Raw genomic sequence first — 25,894 nt, 5'->3', positions numbered from 1 at the left:
CTCGGGGTGGCTTCCAACACATATTAAAAACATGATAAAATATCAAACATTAAAAACTTCTAACTTAAAAACTACTAGTTGCACACACAAAGTGCCAGAAGCGATACCGGCTTCCAGTGAGATCTTGTGAGATTTTGAGAGCTTGCCAGAAACCAGTGCCACCGGCCATAACAGAGTGCCCACAGGGGTTTCCACTGCTTGAGACGGTCATCTCACCTTGCCTCATGGTCAGGTCTGCCTTGTCACCAGGGCATGAATGACTGTCATGGCCTAACTTCATTATAAATGTTGTAGTTGGCCAACCAGCTGAAGCTAGAAAAAGGCATCCCTCATAGACAACAACTGCCTGTGCCTCTAGTAGGCCTGTTGTGGCCAACAAAGTATGCTTATACTGTTAAGTTGATCAACCTTGTCCAGAACAGACTGCAAACCCAAGTCACATGGGTCCACCTGTATTTCTATTTTGTTTGGATTAAAAGCTTCAACTTTCCCCTCCCCATCTGTGGTGCAGCCTTTCAGCTTCAACTTTTCAGCCATCTGAGATGACCCAGAAGGAATCGTAAGCTTCTGAGAGATCAGGAGAACCAACAGGGTTGCATGACCCATAAATCTCTTGGCAGAGATCTTCTGCTAGGATAACCAAGGCAGCTTCTATGCTGACGCCAGGCCAAAGGATGATGAATTTCATCCAAAAAAACACTTGTTCCAATCCAAATATTGCACAACTCAAGAAATATAGCACTGTGATAGCTACCAAAAGCTTCAGCAACTCTCCTTTCTAGATTATTTTACTTTGTATTGTGGCTTGTTGAAATGTCGAATGAACGTTGTGTTTTTCTTACATGTGTGTGTGCAAAATGTCCTAAAATACAGGAAATTTTTCATTTTTTCATTTCTTGTTCCTTAGTTTGGCATAGTTGAGGTTATCTCTGCATGTCAATTTGTTGTTCATTCTCATTCCCACTGCTTAATCCAGAGGGGGCACATTTTAATCTGTGATTAAAGCTTAGTTGATTAATGAACTGATTAAATCAATTAAAGGTTGTTGCACTTTGGAATACAAAATCACATAATCATATATCGTAGTTTCCCCTTGCTGCCACATAAAAGGAATTAATCATTATAAATACCTTATAGGTTTCAGAAGTGTCCTCTCCCTTGCCCTCAAAGTCCTGTTGTGAAATTCAGGATACAGTGATAACAATGGAACATGCTGTCCATTTTTAAGCAGAATGGGGCTTTTTAAAAAAGACACATATTCATTTTGTTGATAGGTTTACTGCCAGGAGAAGAAGAGATTTGTACATCATATTTGCATTTAGAGGGTTCTGATAACAGTGCTACACCTTTGTATAAAGGCACCTGTTTACCCATATCGTTCCCATAGGCACAGCAAAGCAGTAAACTATATTCAATTCTTTATTTTTATGACTGTGATAAACCCCTGATAGTTGGAGGAATGCTTCATGTCATGTGTAAAGAGAGTGCTTTAGATGCATAAACAGCCTCCTATTTAATCTTCTGCTCACCCAGTGCCAGGCTGTATCTGGCGCTTAGTTTTTCAGCAGCCCACTGCAAATAACTCCCATTAAACCCAGCCAGCATGGCCAGTGCTCAGTGATGATGGGAGTTGTAGTGTAGCAACAACTGGAAGGCCCCAGTTCCCCCATACAACGTAGCATAGAGTCATCGTTGCTTACTGGGAGATGGGAAGAGGCAAGGCAGTGAGGATGTCAGTGTTGTTCAGGTGCCCGAACAGGTGTATTGGATTTGTCCTGCCAGTGTACCTGTACAGCATCAGTATCCCCACCAGTAAGCTGCTGCTGCTTTCTATGAGTGCTCAAGCTTTCTGATTGTTACTTCTATAGCACTGCCAGTGTGCAGGGTGCTTTTCAGTGTACAGTCATACCTTGGGTTACGAATGCTGTGGGTTGTGCGTTTTTGGGTTGCGGACCGTGCAGAACCTGGAAGTACTGGAACGGGTTTTGGCACTTGCGCATGTGCAGAAGCACAAAATGGCATCACGCGTGTGTGCAGAAGCGCCAAATCGCATCACACGTGTGCGCAGGTGTGGCGCTGTGGTTTGCGAATGTGCCTCCCGCATGGATTATGTTCGCAACCCGAGGTATGACTGTACAAAAGGGCAGGGAACTTACAATTCCAGGCCTTCCAACATGCCGCAGAGTCAAATCAGGATGCGCGTCTTTCGGGGCTGAGCTCCTGCGTGAGTCACATGCTCCCCAAAACATGCATCTTTTGAGCGCTGTGAGAGCCAGTGTGGTATAGTGGTTAAGAGGGGTAGACTCGTAATCTGGGGAACGGGGTTCGCGTCTCCGCTCCTCCACATGCAGCTGCTGGGTGACCTTGGGCCAGTCACACTTCTTTGAAGTCTCTCAGCCCCACTCACCTCACAGAGTGTTTTTTGTGGGGGAGGAAGGGAAAGGAGAATGTTAGCCGCTTTGAGACTCCTTTGGGTAGTGATAAAGCAGGATATCATATCCAAACTCCTCCTCCTCCTCTTCTGGAAGCCAGGTGAGTTGCACGACAGCACAGTCCCTCCAAATGGGTGTCTTTTGGGGCCACACTCTCCCAGGAACCAGGTAACTCTCTTGAGAACACAGCCCCTGAAAACGGGTGTCTTCTGGAGCTGCAATTTTGTAGGAGCCCAAACAGGACATCCTGGGATCCAGTCAGAGGCAGGGGTGGCTTCTGTAATACTGGTATGTTAAAGCAGGACAGTTGAAGGGTACACAGAGGCAGAAAAGCAAAGGCAGGTGTAAGCAAGGAAAAAGTATATGCTAGCTTCATACTGTGTGTTTGTGTCTAAGCAAACATGTTAATTAATTCCTGTCCACCTATATGCTACTCCTGCTTTTTTTTATTGAGCAGCTTGCATCACAAGCATTAAGTTCTATTGAATTATGCCAACTCTATTAGGTTAAATTCTATTGAATTATACTAGTTGTATGAGCTTGCCTAGCAGGGTATCCATTAAAGCAAACAGGACTTGGGGCCCATTTGCTGTGTACTTCCTTCCCATCATCAATCCACTCCTGATCAAGAAATCATTAGTGATGCAGAAAACAATGGATATAGTGTTGAACCTCTGCTAATAAAGGTGAACATAGACAGAGAGCAAGGGCTTTCATCACCCCTTCAAGGCAAAAAGGCTCAGTTTGGCTGCCCCTTTCACACTCCTTAATCCTAACCAGTTTCAGATTTGTCTGTCTGTCTGTATGTCTATCATCTATCTATCTATCTATCTATCTATCTATCTATCTATCTATCTATCTGCATGTTGTTGTCACACTATCAAAAACTACAAGTTGAACAAACAAGAGGACTACATATATGTCTAAAAGTAACAGAAGTTATCATATTAAATATATTCAAACTCAAGTAAAATTATATAAAAAGAACCTATCTAATTCTCAATCTCTGTGGCAAGGCACAGCATTCTCCATAAAATAAAATAAATGTCTCTAATATGAACACAAGTTAAAATAAATGCAGTTTACCGAAACCTGAATAAAAACTAAGCAATGTTTTTATCGTCTTTATTTAGGTGGCTGCAAGTTAATGTTACAGGTTGTTTTCCTTTATCCTGAAATATATATATATTTAAGAGCATTCCAGTTTTGTGAAAGTCATGGGAGTTTATATTATTAGCATTAATCACTCAAAACCCTAATGGAGAGTCTTTGAGAGAAAGCCTTCAGAATTCATTAACAAGGAACTGTCACAATTATACCATCACAACTGACCTCAAACTCTTGTATTTGTATTTGTGTGAACATATTTATAGAACACATTTGTAGTGGTTTATATAAACTCGCAGTCCACAGGCAAAACTAAGATTTCCTCTTTAGAAACTCGGTTGCTAAGTAACTAGCGTGGCCACGATCACATAACACAGTTGACGAAACCTGCAAGGAAATTAGTACTCTTTAGTCACAAGTTATATTTTGCTCCCATATTTAAAGTTATTTTAGTCAAATGAAAATGGAACCACCTACATTAGAAAGTGCACAGATACATTTCCCCAAAATGTTGGGATTTCATATTGAAGTTCGCTTCAAGTACTAAATACATTTTCCTTTCAGGTTTAAGGAATAGTGTTCAAACCATGTCGAGTTAGACAGCTGAGATTTTTCCATACTGGTTTCTGGCCTCAGGATGATCTGGTCACATGACTGCCACTCAGCATGGCTATATGACTGAACTCAGTGTGGATTTGGCTTGGGAAACTGGGTTTTGGCACCCAAGTAGCAACTGCTGGAAAAAAAGAAAAGAAAACCAGCAATCTGTGCTTGAGTTAAAGACACAAGGCATCAAAAGTCACACAGCCAGTTCAGCCCATGGCGTCACAGATGAAAGGCATCGCAGCATGGCCCATCAAACAAGCCCACAGCTGCTACTGACCCAAAGGGGTTTTGAATGCCTTTATTTACTCCCTCTTTTCAGAGTAGCCTGTTGGTTGAAAAAGAACAATCACATAATCACAGGGCTGGAACAGATTGCAAGATCATATCATGTCGTTGTAATGCATGGCCTTCTGCATTAAAAAACAAAAAGGGGGGGGGGAGCCAGCCCACAGCAGCCAGGCTGTTCGCTTGCCACCACCAGAATGGACAAATTATGCTGACTTAGAGGTACTACTTGCAAGCATCAATAACTGGGTCAAGTAATTCAGCCAACCTTACACTAGGGCAAGCAATATGTGTGTGTGTGTGTGTGTGTGTGTGTGTGTGTGTGCGTGTATGTATTTCTAGACCTGCTGGCAAATCTGACTTGAGGGGAAATTTCCTTCCAAAATAGAAATATGCCTACAACTGTAAATCAGAGATTCTACTACTAAGACCTAAAAGCCTTTTTAAGGCAGGAAAATGCACTTTATCAGCTTTGTTCGTGCTAGTGGTGGGCTTCCAAGGTTGTGAGAATCAGCAGTTTTCTAAGTATTCCCCCCCCAACCCACCCAAAATGGAAAAACCAGAAGGAGAAACAATTTGGAAGGTTTCACCCCAACTCCTGTCTATCTCCCTGTGCTCCTGTTATCCCAGTGCAATCCACCACTCTCCATGGGGGTGGGTGATGCTAACACAAAACACAGAAAGAGGAAATAGGCTAGTTTTTCACACACACAAATGAGAAGACTTGTGCCTCTACATTTTGCCTCCTAACTTAGGTTCTACAAGTGCTGGAAACATACTTTTGTGGGGGGAGGGGAATCAAGCCAAGGATTTGGAGATCGTCCCCCCCCTCAAATTCCCATGGCATCCTCCCTCTGTCCTCAAATATGTTCCCTCACTTCCCTTTCTCCCTTGTTATATTTAAAAGAAGCAGTAGTGGTGAGGGCTGTATGCTTCCCTCCCCCCCCACCCCCCCAAAAATCATGGTCTATTCATTAGACTAACTGGGTGTTAGTCTAATGCCCGTATAGTTAAAGCTATGGTATTCCCAGTAGTGATGTATGGAAGTGAGAGCTGGACCATAAAGACGGCTGATCGTCAAAGCTTTGATGCTTTTGAATTATGGTGTTGGAGGAGACTCTTGAGAGTCCCATGGACTGCAAGAAGATCAAACCTCTACATTCTTAAGGAAATCAGCCCTGAGTGCTCACTGGAAGGACAGATCCTGAAGCTGAGGCTCGAATACTTTGGTCACCTCATGAGAAGAGAAGATTCCCTGGAAAAGACCCTGATGTTGGGAAAGATTGAGGGCACAAGGAGAAGGGGACGACAGAGGATGAGATGGTTGGACAGTGTTCTTGAAGCTACCAGCATGAGTTTGACCACTGCGGGAGGCAGTGGAAGACAGGAGTGCCTGGCGTGCTCTGGTCCATGGGGTCACGAAGAGTCGGACATGACTAAACGACTAAAAAACAACTGGGTGTAGTGGATTTGGGGAGAATAGCTGGTTCCAAGGGCTCTTGCCATCATGTCCTCTTCTGATCCACTAAGGTTCAAGTCTGACTTAGGCTCAGAGGAACACACACGCACCATACCTGGTTTAGAGCCATGTAAGCCAAACTTCTTAATACTCCTTGATTCTGGCAACTGCTGCATCCAAACTGGTGCCAAGTGTATTGCCCTGCTGTCCTATGGACGACATCAGTGAGGGGTCTTGTTGTCTGGGCAACCCATACACACTGACCAGGCTTGCGCCCCAGAAGGTCACTTTGGTGCTGCAAAGGCAGCAGTTTGACTTCACCCCTGGAGTTGCACTCCATTGTCTCTTGAGACAGATAGATGCCAGTAACAACTTTGAAGTGAACTGAAGCTAGATTTGCAGCAAGAACGGGAATAACAACAGTATGTATCACAGTAGCAAAAGTGATTTGTTGTTGTTGTTTTAAGGAATTGTGCCTGGCTAATCCCTGCAAGGTTCCACACTGAACTACTTTCATACTGACTGTTTGATGAGAATGAATTTAGATGTATTCAATATTTTTAAAAATGAAATCAAAATCATTTAATTTAATTTAATTTTAAAAAAACAAACTGCCATGCTTCCTCCAAAAATATGCCACAGCCAAATACTAAAAATGGATGGATTTGTGGTTAGCCTAGATGTTTTTTTCTTCGACATCATTCACTGGCTAATGTTCACATTATATGGCTTAATTCAATTAGGCAGATCAATGCATATTTTCTCTGACTTTCTATTTCAATCACAGAATTCATTAACCTGAGCAATTCTTTTCTTTTTTTAATAATTCATAACTTTCCATGTAATCAAATTCAAATTTGACAGCTCTGTAAGATCAAATGGGTTTTCCCCCCCTTCCCACACACAATCAGGAAGGTTGTCCCCAGTATTGAAAATTTATCTTCACTGATGGTCAGCAGTTTAACAGAGAATGGGACTGTAGGAAAATTCTTGTAGCTAGATCTTAAAGAACAGGAAGATGCCGTGTCAAGGATCCTACTTGTGATGCCCTGCTTATTTTTTGTGGTACAGTGGTACCTCGGGTTAAGAACTTAATTCGTTCCGTAGCTCCGTTCTTAACCTGAAACTGTTCTTAACCTGAAGCACCACTTTAGCTAATGGGGCCTCCCGCTGCCACTGCGCCGCTGCTGCACGATTTCTGTTCTCATCCTGAAGCAAAGTTCTTAACCTGAGGTACTATTTCTGGGTTAGCGGAGTCTGTAACCTGAAGCGTCTGTAACCTGAAGTGTCTGTAACTCGAGGTACCACTGTATTCTGTTCTAAAGGTTGTCACTTTAATATGGATATCTGGCAATCTTACCCTACCACTTCCTTCTTCTGGCTCCTGTTCCTCTGAGTTAGCAGTAGCCATTTTTCATTCATTCAGTGCGTAGTGGGTGATCTGCATATACATTTGGATAGGATGTGGTAAGATAAATGTTGAGATTTCATTTATCCGTTGCTGTTTTCCTGGGTGGGGTAAATTACTGTGTAAACTAGCAGAGGGTGTACTTAACACCTTCTTCCTTGAGGGTTTCCCAGCTGGTTCCTCCCACCATTCCTCTACATCCAACCAGTATATGATATGCAGCAGTTCTTTGTCATATAGATGTTCTTTGTGATATCGACAGATGTGATATAGGATGGATGGTGGCTAACAGATTGAGGTTGAATCCTGACAAGACAGAAGTCCTGTTCTGGGGGGATAGGGTGTGTGGAGGGCTCCCTGGTCCTAAATGGGGTAACTGTGCCCCTGATAGACCAGGTGCGCAGCCTGGGAGTCATTCTGGACTCGCAGCTGTCCATGGAGGCGCAGGTCAATTCTGTGTCCAGGGCAGTTGTATATCAGCTCCATCTGGTATCCAGGCTGAGACCCTACTTGCCCGCTGTCTTGCCAGAGTGGTGCATGCTCTAGTTATCTCTCGCTTGGACTACTGCAATGTGCTCTCTATGTGGGGCTACCTTTGAAGATGACCGGAAACTACAACTAATCCAGAATGTGACTGCTAGACTGGTGACTGGGAGTGGCCACCGAGACCACATAACACCAGTCTTGAAAGACCTACACTGGCTCCCAGTACATTTCCTAACACAATTCAAAGCGTTGGTGCTGACCTTTAAAGCCCTAAACGACTTTGGTCCAGTATTCCTGAAGGAGCTTCTCCACCCACATCGTTCTGCCCAGGCACTGAGATCCAGTGCCAAGGACCTTCTGGTGGTTCCCTCACTGCAAGAAGCCAAGTTACAGGGAACCAGGCAGAGGGCCTTCTTAGTAGTGGCACCCTCCCTGTGGAACGCCCTCCCACCAGATGTCAAAGAGAAAAACAACTACCAGACTTTTAGAAGACATCTGAAGGCAGCCCTGTTTAGGGAAGCTTTTAATGTTTAATAGACAATTATATTTTAATATTCTGTTGGAAGCCGCCCATAGTGGCTGAGGAAACCCAGCCAGATGGGTGGGGTATAAAATATTATTATTATTATTATTATTATTATTATTATTATTATTATTATTGACATTGTTACAGGCAACTCACTTAAACATGGTCTGCCCTGGCCCCATTTCCCTTTGATAATGTCTGTAAACAGGAATGGCTCAAGCTACTGTTACAATTATTTTCCACTTCAGTATATGGAAAGTGTTATGTGATCTTGCCTGTGATTACAAACAAGATACTAGATTTTTAATAGGGAAAATCCAGTGCTAAGGTATGTGATTAATAGTGTACTATACAGCTTGGTTCTTTCTTCCTTATAACACTAAATACCTCAAATAATAATACTAATTAAGCATTTTATTCCAAACTTTATGCATCATGTTCTTGGCTTGAACTGAATAAGGAAGGCTTTAGGTAATTTATAAGAAGGATGTTTCCAAGAATAGTTAGGCAATGGAGCAAATTATCGTAGGCTCCCCATCATTAAAAGCTTTAAAAATAGGTTAGAATGACTTAAATCAGGAACAGAACAGATTAATTGGCTGTGCTTAAATAAAAAGCAAAGTCCATTAGCTAACTGCTAATGATAACATTCCTAAGTTACTCAGTGTGCCATATCTTCAGTGTGGCAACTCTCCCTTGGATTTCAGTTCTATTGTATTTTATTTTCCGATACATTCTGCCATAAAGGTAAAGGTAAAGGTACCCCTGACTGTTAGGTCCAGTCGCGGACGACTCTGGGGTTGCACGCTCATCTTGCTCTATAGGGAGCGGAAGCATGCGTTTGTCCGCAGACAGCTTCTGAGTCATGTGGCCAGCATGACTAAGCCACTTCTGATGAACCAGAGCAGCGCACGGAAGCACTGTTTACCTTCCCGCCAGAGCGGTACCTATTTATCTACTTGCATTTGACGTGCTTTTGAACTGTTAGGTGGGCAGGAGCTGGGACCGAACAATGGGAGCTCACCCCATCGCGGATGTGGTTTAGACCACAACGCCACCCACGTCCCACATTCTGCCATATTCCCCCCCAAATTATTTCCATTTAAGAGCCATACATCTCATCCTCTGAAGGATCCTGAAATATCTATTACCTGTAAACTCACCTCACCTCTCATGTAGTTCTGTTGGGTCATTTGCATCATTACTTTGACAGCAGAGGTCTTGCTTTTACCAAAATTTGGGTTGACCCTCCCATTTAAGGCACTGGTAGGGTTAGTTGCTAGATTGCAATCCAGAAACCTATATGGCAGGGGCATTTTTAAATGTCTGTATGTAGAGGGAAATGTGGATGCCGTTACTTCTCTAGTCTCCGTTCCACCCCACCTCAGTCCTTTTGTGTACTAACTTCTACTTGCGTGGCAAGTCCCCTCCCCCCTTGTGAAATGAAGGCACAGGACACGTTATTTAAGGTTAATGGGCGAAAAGGCCACAACTTTATTGATTACAGGAATTGAGAGGTATTGGCCTTAGGCATTGGTTCCTATCAACTACCCGGCATGGAGACCGGGGAGGGTAAACCACCAGCCGGTGGAGTCCTGCTGAAGTACGCCAACTAGGATCCCCTGGGTGTCACCGCTTGGGGGCGTCCCTTAGGCCCACACCTCCATAGGCTTAGGACAGGGCAGTGCCCCCCGGAGTCCTCTACCGGACTACCCTTTTCCTTGGGGGAAGGTGATGGCGCTTCCTTCCCCCCTTCATTGCATAACAATTACCCCTGCCAATGCCTAACCGCCAATACCAGGAAAGTTGTGACGTTTGCTACGAGGTAGGCGAAAAAACCAAATGGCTGGAAATTTGCCAAGTGGAAAAATTCCTACCAGGCCCCTTGCGGCGACCAACCGTAGTCCATAGCAAGGTCAGGGCTAACTAAACCTAAAGGGAGGGCGGGATGGGAAACCGAAGCAGCTGGAACGGGGAAGAGAGGGTGGTCCCCGGGCGCGCCAGCCTTAAATGTGTTAGGCCACGCCTCCCTAGCCCGCCAATTGGCTGGCCGAGTCGGTGACGCGCCCGAGGATTCCCCTGCTCTCGTGGGGGCTGTGAGCCAGCCCCCGCGTGCGTGGGGAGGGGATGGGCCCGCAACCCCACCTCCTCCCCAGCTTGGAAGTGGCTTTATGGCAACAAGGAGGATCTCAGATCTTTACAATGCAGTGTGAAGTGCTTGGCGAATGACAAAACGAGAGCATACAGCACAAGACATGGCGTCTTATCTCTTACTGCAATGGAAAATCACTACAATGGAAAATCTAAATGCATAGTGCAAATCACTGGGCTGTAATCTGGTAAGCCTAGGTGACTGAGCAGTGTGTGTGTGTGTGTGTGTGTGTGTGTGTGTGTGTGTGTGTGTTATCTGCCTTGGTTGATTTCCCTTCCATAAGTGATGCCACATAATTTTTCACAACCACAGACCATCTCCAAGCATATCATGTACAATATCATTTACAATTCTAACTACGGAAATAACTTGTCTCATTGTAGTAGTTTTAAAAATAATATGGGAGGACTGACCATTAGGCATCTGTTTGACAAGTATATCTGGTACTTCATAGATCTTTAATGATTCTCAATGACCAAAAAGAACAAAAAGTTCTTAGCAATCCGGCCATCCCTCTGCCTTTTATCATGTGTTAAAATAGCGGCAGAAATTTCCTAAAGCCCCATTTACTTTTCAAGGTGATGTGAACACAGGGAAACTTCAAAGGTTTTTTTAGCTTGACGTTTCCCCCATCCACCATCAGCCAAAAGGGGCATTGATAAAATAATTACTCTGGTTTGGAAAAAGCAGAGCTTTGATTAAGAGCATGACAAAATGTAATATTCAATAACTGTGTTGGCATTCATATTTTTCAGATTTGCAAACATTCTGCTGAGAAAGGTGCTGCTTGGAGATCAGGTGTAGCCATTAGTATTAGTTACAGGATCAGAGTACTGAAAGGGACCTTAAGAGTAATTTAATCCACCCTTCTTCAGCAGCATGTCTTACTATCTTGAAGACATTCCTGGTAGGGGTAGAGGGATAAGTCTATTTCTAGTATGTGTCAGTTTCAAATGTCCTCATCCGTAAGTCCCTTCCTTTGCATTTCTACATTAATCTTTGCGTGGACAGGCGGAGTCCCCAGATCCTGCACGGTCCCCCCCGTCATGTGGAATAACGACTCAAGACTCAAGACAACGTGCTATGGGATTAAATTGGCCACAACTTTATTAAATTTCAAATGTGGGCAGACCTTGGCTCAGGCATTGGGCGTTCTCCCTCCCTGGTCCCCAGCCGGGGACCTAGGGAGCATCAGGGTTATCCAGTGTGTGGGGGGGGGGATGGGCCGGCTCTGGAGAACATATGTTCAAGCAGAGATGGCCGCCCCCGTAACGCCGCCGCCACAGGAGAGAGCAATGACGACCTTTCGGCGTACGGTCAAAGCCTCCCTTCAGAAACCCCTTTAATGGGGAACCCTGGTATCGCCGCCGCAAGAGGAAGATGGACAAAAGGATTCCGCCCAAGGCCTGATACCGCCAAAGTTGTGACGTTTTGCTACGGGAAAGGCGAAACCTGCCAATGCAGGGAAATTCCTTTCCGGCCCTTTAACAGCGACCTTAACGTAGCAGCGCCCGCATACCTGTGAAGAAAAGTTAACCTGTAAAACCTGTGAAGAAAAGTTAACCTGCAAAATAAGACATTAACTGAGGGTGGGTAGGGTGGGAGAAGCTCTGGAGCCAAGTGAGGATTCCTAGGTAAGATCCTCCCTCTATTGTGTGGGCAGGTAATCCCTCCCCTACCTGGCCTGGTCTCCTTGGCAACGCTTCCCCCAGGTGGGATTGGACAACTGACTGAGGTAGGCGGAGACCTCCAGGTATCACACCTGAGGGAAGGCAAACCAAGCCTATGCTGTTGGGGCCGCTCCAAATCTAGGGGCTGCACGCGTCCACGCAAAGGGCGCCCCCCGTTTAAGCAGGGAGCGGTCATTCTGCTTTTTAATGCAAAACTTAATGCAATATTTTGAATTCACATCTTTAAATAGAAAATGTGCCTTTTAAAACACATTTTACCCAAAATACACATTCTAATGTGCATCTTGATACAGTACTGTACAAATTTGTTTGTTTTTAAAAGAGAAGTGCAAAAGCTGAAGCATAACTCTATTGCAACTCATTATTTATTACAGGATGCGTGAATCAGTTTGGTTTGCTTAAAAATGTAGATGAAATTAAACGGAATAGTTTTGTCCTTCTCCAGCAAAAATGTGTGTAGAAATATATATACAGGGTTAAGTATGTATAGGGATGCGGGTGGCGCTGTGGTTTAAACTACTGTGCTGCTTGGGTTTGCCGATCGGAAGGTTGGCAGTTCAAATCCCCACAACGGGGTGAGCTCCCGTTGCTCAGTCCCTGCTCCTGCCCACCTAGCAGTTCAAAAGCACATCAAAGTGCAAGTAGATAAATAGGTACCACTCTGACGGGAAGGTAAATGGCGTTTCCATGCACTGCTCTGGCTTCGCCAGTCATGCTGGCCACATGACCTGGAAAAACTGTCTGCGGAAGCCAGTAAAGCGAGATGAGCGAAAGTCCAGAGTCTTTCACGACTGGACTTAAATGGACCTTTTTTAAAGTATGTATAAAAAGCATATATAAGTGAAAATAGCATACAAAAAGGCAGTATATGCATTATATTGTGGAAAACTGTTTTGCAAAATGTGCAAAAAATGCAAAAGGCAAAGGCAAAAAATGCAAAGGAAAATATACAATTGTTGGAGAAATTTGCATTAAAATGCTAGTGAATTTTCACAAGGACGTCAAAAAAAAAAAAAGCTGATATGGAATTGTAGAAAACTGAACTGATTGATAGAAACTGAGAAAAACAAAAACTGGCAGGTTCACCCTTCCCTACCTCAAAGTTAGGAGGACTAACAAAAACTTTAGGAAGGAAGAACTTAAGAAGAAAGCCTAAAAGATGGAGAGATCCAGTATTTGGGATTTGGGAGGAAGCATGCCCACTCCATTCTGTCAGGTGAAAAGAAATAAGAGGGAAACCAGAAGAGAATGAAATGGATTGTCTAAAAGTGGTTTGCCTGGTGGGGCAGAGATTCATTTGTTGGCAGCTGGGTCACTGCTGCTTATCTGAAGGGAAGAGGAGACAGTGACATGAAAATTGTGGGATGTGGTTGTTACATATAGTGGGGGCACTGGATCAGGTCTGCGAACAGTGATGCCACTGCCAGGAAACGAACACTGAAGTTGGATTCTGCCAGGAATCCTGCACAGAAGCACTCTACACTGTTGCGGGGTCCTTACTTTTAGTGCTTTGTAATCTGCCCTCCACAAATTAGTCATTTTATATATAGCATTTTATTTTATATAGCATTGGTTTTCATTACCAGTACTTTAAACAAAATTAATCCACATGAAGATTGTAAACCACCCTTAAAAAAGAAAAAAGAAAAGGAGTTGCAAATGGCTGGGTCAGTGTGGTGAACACCCCCAAACTACTAAATGTGGCAGGAGCCTTTGGGGACCCAAAAGTAGAATTGTGATGAATAGGAGCAGCTATACTGCTGATTAGAACTTGGTTTGGGAATTGCCTTGACAGCAAGAAGTGCTCTTGCTTGCTGCTTCAGAAATGCTCCTTTAATGAATAATGCACAGGCGTTTCTGCAAGCCATAGCAAAGCTTTCACGCTAGCTGTAGCATGCAAAAACTTCGGTATCCGTTGTTTTTTGTTTTTTTTTTTCCAGAAGTGGGGCTGCTTTTGCTTCATGTTGGGTTCTAAAGACTTGCCATACCTTTCGGAAATTATAGCCAGGCGTTGCAGAGCTGGTTTCATTCAAAATGATAATACTTTCCCACTTTTATGCGATACAGAAAGCCTCTATCTCTTTTCGCACATCTGTCCAGTCGTTTTTCTAGAGGCTGTCGTTAAGCTGCGTCTTGGGAGCTACCAGCAGTTATCAATGCCACTCCACTTGCATAGAAAACTAGAAATGTTATTGCATACAAACAACTAGTGGGCAAGGTGTTAGAATTATGTATCCTTAGTAAAAGGTGAAAGATTTATACGATCTGAGGCCTTTCTCTTGGGCATTGTCAGCCAATTGGTGTCAAAGAAAGATAGAACTTTTTTTATGTATGCTACGACAGCAGCAAGAATACTTATCACAAAGTATTGGAAGACACAAGATCTACCCACTCTGGAAGAATGGCAGATGAAAGTGATGGACTATATGACACTGGCTGAGATGACAGGCAGAATCCGCGACCAGGGGAAGGAGACGGTAGAAGAAGAATGGAAGAAACTTAAGATCTATCTTAAGGACTATTATAAACTTGATGAATGCTAGAATGTCGAGGTTTTGAGAAGGAAAGGGTTACAGCGATACAAAATTAGACTGAAGGAAAGATTAAGAGGACATAATGTTTGACAGAACTATTTAGAGGTTGCTGAAATTTTTTAGGCACTGGGGTGCAGAAAGGGGAGGTATGGGGGAGTCCGAGAAACAAGGTTTATGAAAAAAAAGTTATGAAATTATACGTGTTTGTATGTCTATTTATATGTTTGTATTGTTTTTAAAAATTCTGTAAAACTAATAAAAATTTATTTTTAAAAAAAATAGAATTATGTATCCTTACATGTTGGAAGGTAAACCCATAGGGAAAGGATACCACGCACAAAGCAAACCAGTGTTCCAATTGTATGTAACTTGACAGATAGTAATAATAATAATAATAATAATAATAATAATAATAATAATAATAATAATAATAATAATTTTTATTTATACCCCGCCCTCCCCGGCCAGAGCTGGGCTCAGGGTGGCTAACACCAGTAAAATTACAGTAAAAACATAATGGGGGGGGAACCAATTTAAAATACAGGTTAAAATGCAATTTAAAATGCAGCCTCATTTTAAAAGTAGATATCACTAGTTCACCCAGAGATCTTTGCTATCGAGAGGCACTGAATCTGAGACTCCAAACATGCCAAATATATTCTCTCTTGTTGAGCTGGACTTCAGCATTGCCTAAAAATCCTTGCCGTAAAATAGGATATCTTTTACTTAGAACATGCACACAAGGTGCCTATATAGCCTTTCCTAGAAAATTTCCAAGGATGGAGATTCTTCAAGTTCGCTTTTCAAATTTGCTGAGAGCACCTCAAAATAGGAAGCTTTTCTTAGTGTTTAAAATACGCATCGTCTTTATGGATTCCACACACACACACACACCGCTCTAGAGGACACTGTGAACAAACTTTCCTTCCCTTTTGTTCAAGTGCCTTTTAAATATCTGAACAACAACCATGAGGATGATAAAAAATTAAGTTAAACTGACATATCAATTATGAAAAGAAAGAAAAGGAATGGAGTAAAGATTAGCACTTCTGAGCATATGAGATTTTTACACCACAGTAAGAGACTTCACCGTGGATGCAGGTGGCGCTGTGGGTTAAACCACAGAGCCTAGGACTTGCCGATGAGAAGGTTGGCGGTTCGAATCCCCGTGGTGGGGTGAGCACCCCGTTGCTCGGTCCCTGCTCCTGCCAACCTAGCAGTTTGAAAGCATGTCAAAGGGCAAGTAGATAAATAGGTACCGCTCCAGCCGGAAGGTAAACAGTGTTTCCGTGCGCTGCTCTGGTTCGCCAGAAGTGGCTTAGTCATGCTGGCCACATGACCTGGAAGCTGTACGCCGGCTCCCTCTGCCAATAAAGTGAGATGAGCGCCACAACCCCAGAGTCGGTCACGACTGGACCTAATGGTCAGGGGTCCCTTTACCTTACCTAAGAGACTTCACCAGATACATCTGATGCTTTCAAGCTACTACCCATGTACAATAAATACACTAATTATTACATTTTTATATATATAAATAATTGTGACCTGGGCATTACAGGGGCAATTTATGTCAACTCTACTGAAATAGTGGGTACTGTAACAGCTTGAGCATGGCAAGTATGTATCATCCTCATGCTCAAAATTATGCCGAAATTGCATTGCCTTTTATGTTCCAGAAAGCAACGTAAGATGGTCTCTGTGGGAAAACTTTGCACAGCTATGTAAGGTGACTTTTTAAAACTACTGTGTAAAGTTCAGAAAGCCCTGCAGCAGTTTTTGCTGTTGGTTATGATGTTGTTGTAATATGAACTTCTTACAACTGGTGGCTAATTACATCCATGGCCATAACATCCATGCTGTGAAGGGATGGGATGTTTGCTGAAACAGGAAGCCCTCTTACTGTTTGCAACTTTATTCTTTTCTCTTCCCTCTCCTCCCGCCCCCAACTATCAAATTTTGCATGCAAGGAACGTAGCGGCTGGTGCTTAACTACACTCATGTATTGGCCAAAATGAAACGCGGGGGCATGTATTGTACCTGATGATGTTTGCTTAATTGAGCAGCAGCTCAACAAATTCAGAGATTTTGCTTAATAACAAGTAATATTGCTGGTTCTCCTGGTCCTCGGCTCTCAAGGGAAGCTGCCAGAATCCCCAAAGCAAACACTTAATATATAGTCACACAGCAGAGATTTCATTCCGTTGTTAACTGCGGTAATTGTATATACTGACGTCTAGCTGGGAACTGCAGCAAGCTGTATTTATCTTTATTTAAGGAAAAACTTTCCACTGCCCTCCTCACACGGTGTCAAATGGCATCCTTTTGTGCTTGTGAAAGTAATAAAAGGAAGTAGCCCGATTTGTGGGCCCAATATACCACGTAGGCTCAGCTGCTTTGAACGAACTAAGGCCAATTAATTCTTTGCATGGGAGATTTGCAGTAAAAGTGACCACCAACCTATCCCCCCCCCCACACACCCCAGCCCAACATTAGACTTGGCTACAAGGAGAAAGAAAAATGCAGGTGTTCACATTAACTATGCATGTAGTAAAACAAACTAGAGCTACTTTATCTTGACACTCACCTTATTAGTACTCATAAAATCAAGTGCTACGGCTACATTGCTCTTCAGAACCTGCACATACCAGTCTCTCTTTTTTTGCTCCCCCTCCCCTCTGCATTTATATTTATTTCGTCATTATAGCTGGTAGGCAGGTGCTGCAAGTCTTGTTTAAAATGTTCCAGCAGGTGTAAACAAATAAACAAACAAACTTTACTCATGTGGGATTCTAGGCAGCCAGCATCAAATTTAAACAAGATCCCTGGTGCACGTACCATATGTAGAGTTTGCATGTTGGCACACTATACAGAAAGGCAAATGGATTGTGGGATGCTAACACTACATGCTTGTGTGCTGACAACAACCCATGCGTTTTCCCTTCTGCATGACACCATGCACAATATTTCCTGCTCTCTTAGGTAGCTGCTGTCCAAATATTGGTCTTTCCTAGCCCTTCCGATGTAGGAACTTCCATTAGAGAGGTCAGGGATGGAGCCTGGGAGGTCATAAACACGGAGCTATGGGCCCTCATATTATTTAGCTACTAGTAGTGTGATTCTCTTTTGAATTATGGTGCTGGAGAAGACTCTTGAGAGTCCCATGGACTGCAAGATCAAACCTCTCCATTCTTAAGGAAATCAGCCCTGAGTACTCACTGGAAGGACAGATCCTGAAGCTGAGGCTCCAATACTTTGGCCACCTCATGAAAAGAGAAGACTCCCTGGAAAAGACCCTGATGTTGGGAAATATTGAGGGCACAAGGAGAAGGGGATAACAGAGGACGAGATGGTTGGACAGTGTTCTTGAAGCTACCAGCATGAGTTTGACCAAACTGCGGGAGGCAGTGGAAGAGAGGAGTGCCTGGCGTGCTCTGGTCCATGGAGTCACGAAGAGTCGGACACGACTAAACGACTAAACAACAACAACAAGTGTATTCTTCCTTGTTGGGATTTCATTGTCTCCACTGCTGATGTGTGATTGTTTTCATCACATGTCTGTCTTGACATTCCATACTATTGGAAGAAGAGAAGAAGAAGAGTTTGGATTTGATATCCTGCCTTTCACTCCCCTTCAGGAGTCTCAAAGCGGCTAACATTCTCCTTTCCCTTCCTCCCCCACAACAAACACGCTGTGAGGTGAGTGGGGCTGAGAGACTTCACAGAAGTGTGACTGGCCCAAGGTCACCCAGCAGCTGCATGTGGAGGAGTGGAGACGCGAACCCAGTTTCCCAGATTACGTGACTACCGCTCTTAACCACTACACCACACTGGCTCTCTTGGAGTCATGAGAATGGAAGTTCAGTTACACTGTTCCATTATGTTGTACTTTTGCTTTTTTTCTGTTCTCTCCCGGAGAAGATGGAGAGAAGAGCCATGTTTCCTTTGTTCTGTAACACTTGATCTTGTACATAATAAATTAGCTGAGATTCCACACCTCTATGCCTAGTTTCTGCTTGGACTCTGCTACAGTATTGTGTGCACATACCTTCGGATAAATGTCACAGAAGCTAATCGGGACAGAGAAGTGATGGATCATCCCGAGGGGCACTTGAGGGGGAAGAACACAGGTGCCTGGCATTTTCCCAAGATGGCTACGAAGCCCAGCACTGTACACCAACACTCCTCTGGTCACTGCTCTGGATACATGGCTTGACTGCCTGTCTCCGGGCACTGAGGTCATCAGGTTTCCCACATGGCAGGATTGATATTGCCAGCCTTTATGTCATGTTTGCAGACATATTTGTAACATACAGCTGGTCTGCCAATGAGCCTGGTGCCGGAAGCCAGCTCCCCATAGAACACATCCTTGAGGACCCTGCTATCTCCCATTCTGTGGACATGACCAAGCCAGCAGAGACGTGGCTGAGACAGGAGTGTGAATATGTTGGGATTGTGGGCTTCTGGTGACTTCTTATGAGGAAGTTGTGCAAGTCTGGTTAAAGTTACAGATAGGTAGCCGTGTTGGTCTGCCATAGTCAAAACAAAAAAATTCCTTCCAGTAGCACCTTAAAGACCAACTAAGTTAGTTCTTGGTATGAGCTTTCGTGTGCAAGCACACTTTTTCAGATACACTGAAACAGAAGTTGCCAGTTCTATATAGAAGGATCTGGCAACTTCTGTTTTAGTGTATCTGAAGAAGTGTGCTTGCACACGAAAGCTCATACCAAGAACTAACTTAGTTGGTCTTTAAGGTGCTACTGGAAGAAGTCTGGTTAAAGTTACCTTATAGGGTGATACTACATACAGGCATTATGCAATTTGACAACCCAGCAGGAGTCCTCCATTCTTGCCAGGGTTGGACTTTACTTCGGCAAGCATGCCTTCATGGACATGGCTGAGATAACAGACTGGTCTTCTACTCCTCTTGTCACGTGAAATAAGAAACATTCCAGTTTCCACTTAAATAGCCTTGCAGAACTGTGATATCTGAAGATAGGAAGGTTCAGGGTGCCTCCAGACTAACAGAATTTTTCAGAAGGGATTCAAGCACATACCAGAAAATTTAGGTTTGCACAATGAAAATGCAACAGAAGTGTTGTCTCCTTAATGCAACAAATCCACTTTGAAAAAGAAATAGCTTTCTGCAGTAAGGAAAGTGACATGGAAATGCACTGAAAAGCATTGGAGTGAACAAATGATCAACAAGAATGATGTATAAAGACCCCAAAGTCAAATCGGGGTGAATGAAGAGGAATATTCATTGTCGTAGCATCTCCCCACAGTATCACTGGATCTACTATTCACCTGGTTGATATGGTAACTCCTTCAATCAGGAGCTCAACCCTACTGCTTTCCCTTACTCCATATGTAAGGCAGGAACTTGATCACTTCCATTTCCCTATTCAACACTTAAGCTCCTTCTTCTCTGATGCCCAGCTGTTGTCATGGATTGAGGTGCCACGTGTGGTGCATTATTGTCTGCCTTGCCGTCTGGCATTGTCCGCAAGTTTGCCAGGCTCATCAGTCCCTCCCAGCACAAATAATATGGGCACAATCTTTTCCCAGGCTTCTGCTGATTAAGGAATTCCTGTTTACTGGTTTTGTTTGTTTTAAGGTATTCATACCTTTCCCTTTAAAGTAAAAGCTTTCTTAAGGCATGATTTACAAGGAAGGTAAAAACAACTCCCAACCCAAATCTTTATTTGCAGTTCTATAACACAACTGGCAACTGCTGTTGAGGGTTTGTATTGAGACAGCTAGTAACTTTTTCCAGAATCTGATTATTGTACAAACCAGCAACAAATTAGTCTTTCAAGGCATCATTTAACATTTGACCAAATTGACATCTTCCTGAGTGCCACAAATAGTACAGTTGATTCTCCACTTCTCTGACCCCGCTGATGGAACTAATAGCAGTCTGCATCATTGATGGGGTAGGAGGGAAATGATCTTGCATAACTCCTGTACTATCCAAATATGCAGCACTGCCCCTCAATATGTAATCACCTTTGGTTCATCTATTTTACATAATTTTGGCTGCAGTCATATCCACTTACCTGGGTATAAGCCCTATCCACTCGGTAGAAGACATCAGAGTGGGTAGAGGAAACTCTACCCCTCTGCATAACTTTAAGGTGTGTGAGCAGTGAAGGATAAGGACCAAGCTGGGTCAAACTTCTGAGTCAGGACCTCTTTTGCTGGTAAGTCATGAATGATTGGTTTGGCTAAGTTTCTTCTACCTGCTCTGAGGTCTCAGAATACATAGCACTGAACCTGCCAGTTTTGACCTGTTTAATGTGGAAGAACATTATGTTCAGTATAATATAAGGTGGGCGAGGTGGGATATGAATATTTCAACAACTGAATCCATGCAACAGAGCAGAACAGAGTTGGGGGTTAATATGAATACCCTGACAATTTAGGAATGATATATATATATATTTATGCCGGCAGAAAAAGTTGTATTCTATTTGGCATTTATTGGTTTTTAATCTTCGACTGATTGCTTTAACGCTGCTCTTCTTGTTTTTTAATGTTTTGTTTTGATCCTGTTATTCTTCTGTGGTGTTTTGTTTTCTGTATACTGGCTTGAGGTTCTTGCTACAGTTGACTGTAAATTTATTTTTACAAATACAAACCAAATAACCCTCATTTACTACATGGAGTGCTTTTCTAAAAGAAACTGTATGAACCACTGCCTGGCTGTTACATTGGACTTGCACCGGGAAGAATTGGGTTCAAATACAGCAACTGGACAGCATTGGGCAGTTTAACTTCTTCATCTGTAGTTTGAGAATAACTGTGATCTATCTCAAAAAGTTGGCCAGGATAATGACTGAAGAAACCATTGCAAGGCTTCTTTAAATACCTATTGTGAAAGTGATCATATTGGCTTTTTAAAAAATTCATATTATATTTTTTTTGCTGAATGTATAACTTACAGTGTATTGATCCAGATAACTGCAGTTCAGTTTCTTACCCATTTCACACGCTGATTATGATTTGCCATGACAGAAGTTCTTATTGGATTCAAACTAGTGCTAAAGGTTTTTTGTGTTCTTTTCCTTTTCCTCTGCTGCTTTAATTCATAGGTTTGGATTCTCTAACAGGGAATGCATTTTCAGGTAAAGTTGCCATTAGAGCGGAATATATGTTGCACATGTGTGTTACACTGTGCTTGTGAGTTTGTGTGTGTATGTATGCTTGTGTTAACATCCTGCATGTCTTATTACCTGCAACATGTCTGAGTGGTTCTATTTTTCTAGAAAAAGAGGTGTCGGAACTCACCATGAATGCCTCCCTTGTTCTCTTAGAATGGCAATGGCGCCCACCTGAGAGGCGCTGGAACTGAGTTCCTGTGAGTTATCCCTGGAAAAAAGGCCTGAGAGCAAGAAAATGACAACATTCTATATAGTGTCTATCAAAATGCAGATGTAAAGCTTTATGTGGGGCTACCTTTGAAGGTGACCCAGAAACTACAATTAATCCAGAATGCGGCAGCTAGACTGGTGACTGGGAGCGGCCGCCGAGACCATATAACACCGGTCTTGAAAGACCTGCACTGGCTCCCAGTATGTTTCCAAGCACAATTCAAAGTGTTGGTGCTGACCTTTAAAGCCCTAAACGGCCTCGGTCCAGTATACCTGAAGGAGCGTCTCCACCTCCATCGTTCTGCCCGGACACTGAGGTCCAGCTCCGAGGGCCTTCTGGCGGTTCCCTCATTGCAAGAAGCCAAGTTACAGGGAACCAGGCAGAGGGCCTTCTTGGTAGTGTTGCCCGCCCTGTCGAACGCCCTCCCACCAGATGTCAAAGAGAAAAATAACTACCAAACTTTTAGAAGACATCTGAAGGCAGCCCTGTTTAGGGAAGCTTTTAATGTTTAATAGGTTATTGTATTTTAGTGTTTTGTTGGAAGCCGCCCAGAGGACCCAGCCAGATGGGCGGGGTATAAATAATAAATTATTATTATTATTATTATTATTATTATTATTATTATTATTATCATCATCATCATCATCACACAAACCAAATTCGTTTTGGAATTAACTGGATGCAGGTTTCATTAATATTTGCCTGCTGCCTAGTAAACGATATGTGGGTGGGTGAACGCACCCACAACCACCCACCCACCCCTGTATACACATACACACATATGGACACATACATGAATATTCAAGATAGTCGTTTTAATATTAATTCCACAAGAATCAAAATAAAATATTGAAAAGGGCCGGAACACCTAAACACATTATATTAATCGCACTGTTGTTTGTGGCAATTATATAGGAACCTTTTTTTTTTTTTTTTTTTTTTGGTTCTTATAGAAGTCTTCAGTGGGAAATGGCCTAACATGCAAAGAGGTCAAAACAGAATACCTCTTTCATTACAACTGGCTGCCCTGCCTATTACTAACTGTAATTGTGCTGATTTCGGATTCAGCGCAGATTAGAGGCAAGTTTTGTATGTCTTAAGAATAGATGGGGGGGATGAGAATGGGGAAAGCCCCACAGAGCCACAGACCTATTTGATTGAAAAGCATGGGGAATCCTCCTTGCTTCATTTATTAGAGTTCAGGTGCAAAGCTCATCACACGGAGGGGCACTCTAAAGCAGGTATGGTGGTACCTTGGTTTACGAACTTAATCCATTCCGGAAGTCCGTTCTTAAACCAAAACCATTCTTAAACCGAGGCACACTTTCCCCAATGAGGCCTCCCGCCGCCGGTGCCCTTCCACCATTCAGATTCCATTCTTAGACTGAGGTAAAGTTCTCAAACCAGAACACTATTTCCGGTTTTGCGGAGATTGTAAAACAAACTGTTCTTAAACCGGACTGTTCTTAAACCGAGGTACCACTGTATTGGTTTTGTTCTGAAATTGTTTGTTTGTTTGTTTGTTTGTTTGTTAAATTTGCATGCTGCCTTATAGCTGTAGATCTCAGGGAGGTTTACAACCCCAAATTTCAATATAAAAAACCACAAAATACATAATAAAAACAAAGACAAATTCAACCCAATAATCCCCACTTCCACAACATTAAGGGAAACACTGCATTGTGCTCACAGATAACACTAAACTGTGGCTTAGTGTTAAGAGAACACTCAGTAACCCTTGAGCCGCAGCATACCCCACCCCCAACATCTGACTCTTTCCCTTCCATTTTTGACTAACCACAGCTCTGAAAAATAGCTGAACCCAGACAAACCAGTGTTAGTCTTAAATATAGTTAGTGGAAACAAGCCAACTTCAAACCATGAGTTAGTAGCTACCTTGTTTCGCTAACCATAATGAAGGTTCTACACAGTTTATTCTTTGGGTGTAATGCTAAACTGTGGTTAATCTAAAATCGAAACAGAAGTTTCTGGTTTCTGTTGTTGCATGTGAACTGGGCCTGTGTGTGGTTTCATCTGTGTAAGGGGATCTGATTCCTGTTATATGCACCTTTAAAATACCCTTTCAGCTCAGAAAACGATGACTGTTTATCAAATGCCACACATGCACTGGCAGGGAAGCGTATAAACTCACGTTAAATGGAGAAGGAAAGGGGAGATGGGGAAGGAAAGAGTATTTCAGGGAAACCAGAGAACCAGCACAGGGACAAAACAGGATGGCCTCATCAGAGTGAAAATTTTAACAGATGGCTTGAGGGGACAATCACCAGGTAAAGGTTGTAGCAAGATTGTTTGGAGAGAGAATCACAGCACCAGTGATGATGATTTAGACATGAAGGATATGGCAGTTTGTGGATATGCTGAAGAGGATAAATAGGCAGGGGCCTAGATACCTAGATATGCGGAGAGGAAGAATATGAGAAACCAAAGGTGAGTATGTATCTGTAAGTCTCTGTGCAAATCCCTGAAAATGCCAGGCTGCAGAAAGAGAATTTGGGTGGAAAGCCTTAAGAATTTTGTCTTTGCCACTTCGCTTAGGGGGAGATACTGTCAGCTAAACTTGGAAGCTCTGAACGAGATCTGAGAGTAGTCAGTATGTATGTACATATAAACTGAAATCAATGATAGCGGATTAAAGTCCCAAGACAGCATATTAGGAAAGGCAGGCCAGTGCGGAGAGTAGAAGCAGGAGAGTCACAAAACATTTAGGAGAGAGCAATCAAGAAATCAGGGAAAGACCCATGAAGATAGTGATACCATGGAGGTGAGTGGAAACAAAAATTCTTAATGTTCACTTAAAAGAAAAATCTGTTCAGGTTTTGTATGCTAATTACATGTCACATTTCATGAAATTGGGTTTTATAGCCAAGAGCAAATCCTTACAGAAGGTAATTTATACAAAAGCTTGTAGATGTGGCCAGCTACTTTCACAAAAGGCAGAATATTGTTATTAATCAGAGAACATCAGATTTTTTTTAAAAAAATGCCCCTGACATCTTCATGAAAATTTAAGTACAATGGCTGTATTTCCTGAATAGTATTTCTCTTATGACCAATGTCCTTCACTGCATAGCTCTCTGATTCTTTGCTTCTATAATCAGTAAGGCCAACCAAGAGAACCTGACTTACATAACCAATGCACAGAAGCTCACTGTTCATGCAGCACTGAAAAATTCTTTTCCTTCCCACGAATGACCTGCTAAAGCTCTAGTATTTCAAAAGCGTGCTAAAAATAAAAATAAACAGTACTTGCAGTTACAGTTAAATTCATTGGCGGATCCATTTGGGAGGGTGCGAGAAACGCACCTGTTTATTTCAAAAGGTCTTGGGGTTTGTCACTTGTGTAATGCTATGTAATGGGAAACCATGGCTCCCCATTATGTGAATGAGCTGTGAGAAATCTTGGGGCTGCACACTTCTTCTCCCTTCATCTACATGGAAGAAATCTGTGGTGCGACCAAAACAGCAGGCGGATGCTTCTAATCTCCTCTTCTGATGCACAAAAGTGCTGGAAAGGAAAGAAGCAAAGCTAATGCTGGTTATAGCTCTCTTGTATCTGAACCAGGCCATGGCTTAAAAACATTCCCTGCAATTAGTTCAGTAATTCTAATGTTACACTGAAGTCCATATTTGGGGCAAGTATCTTAATATAACATAATCTATCGATTTATTTATTAAATTTATATCCCACTCTACCTCCCAAAGGAGCCCAGAGAAGCATACTGGTGTATAACAATGATTAGGTGAAATTATTTAAGACCCTGGTTCCATTCTGCGATCATTTTGTTCTATATTGTATATCGAAAACATTTAAAACCT

The 25,894-nt window shown here is 42.8% G+C and overlaps 1 protein-coding gene and 1 long non-coding RNA gene across 13 annotated transcripts in view; one reads left to right on the top strand and one right to left on the bottom strand.

Moving 5' to 3' along the window:
- Positions 1-25,894, bottom strand: part of LOC310703501 — a 419,307-nt gene that overhangs the window by 34,520 nt on the left and 358,893 nt on the right. The gene's annotated exons all lie outside the window — the stretch shown is intronic.
- DLGAP2 (DLG associated protein 2) overlaps positions 1-25,894 on the top strand; it is a 399,875-nt gene that overhangs the window by 215,435 nt on the left and 158,546 nt on the right. For 7 of the 12 annotated variants that reach the window (XM_083495510.1, XM_083495502.1, XM_083495508.1 and 4 more), the window contains one exon: positions 21,778-21,810. The exons of the other annotated variants lie outside the window; for them this stretch is intronic. In XM_083495510.1, the coding sequence (XP_083351636.1) occupies positions 21,778-21,810 (33 nt within the window). The remainder of the gene's footprint in view (positions 1-21,777; positions 21,811-25,894) is intronic. 12 annotated transcript variants of the gene reach the window in all.

This window comes from Podarcis liolepis, assembly GCF_965112155.1.
Source record: "Podarcis liolepis genome assembly, chromosome: 3".
Lineage (NCBI taxonomy): Eukaryota > Metazoa > Chordata > Lepidosauria > Squamata > Lacertidae > Podarcis > Podarcis liolepis.
Note: the sequence above shows the minus strand (reverse complement) of the source record. Positions and strands in the feature narration are given on the sequence as shown.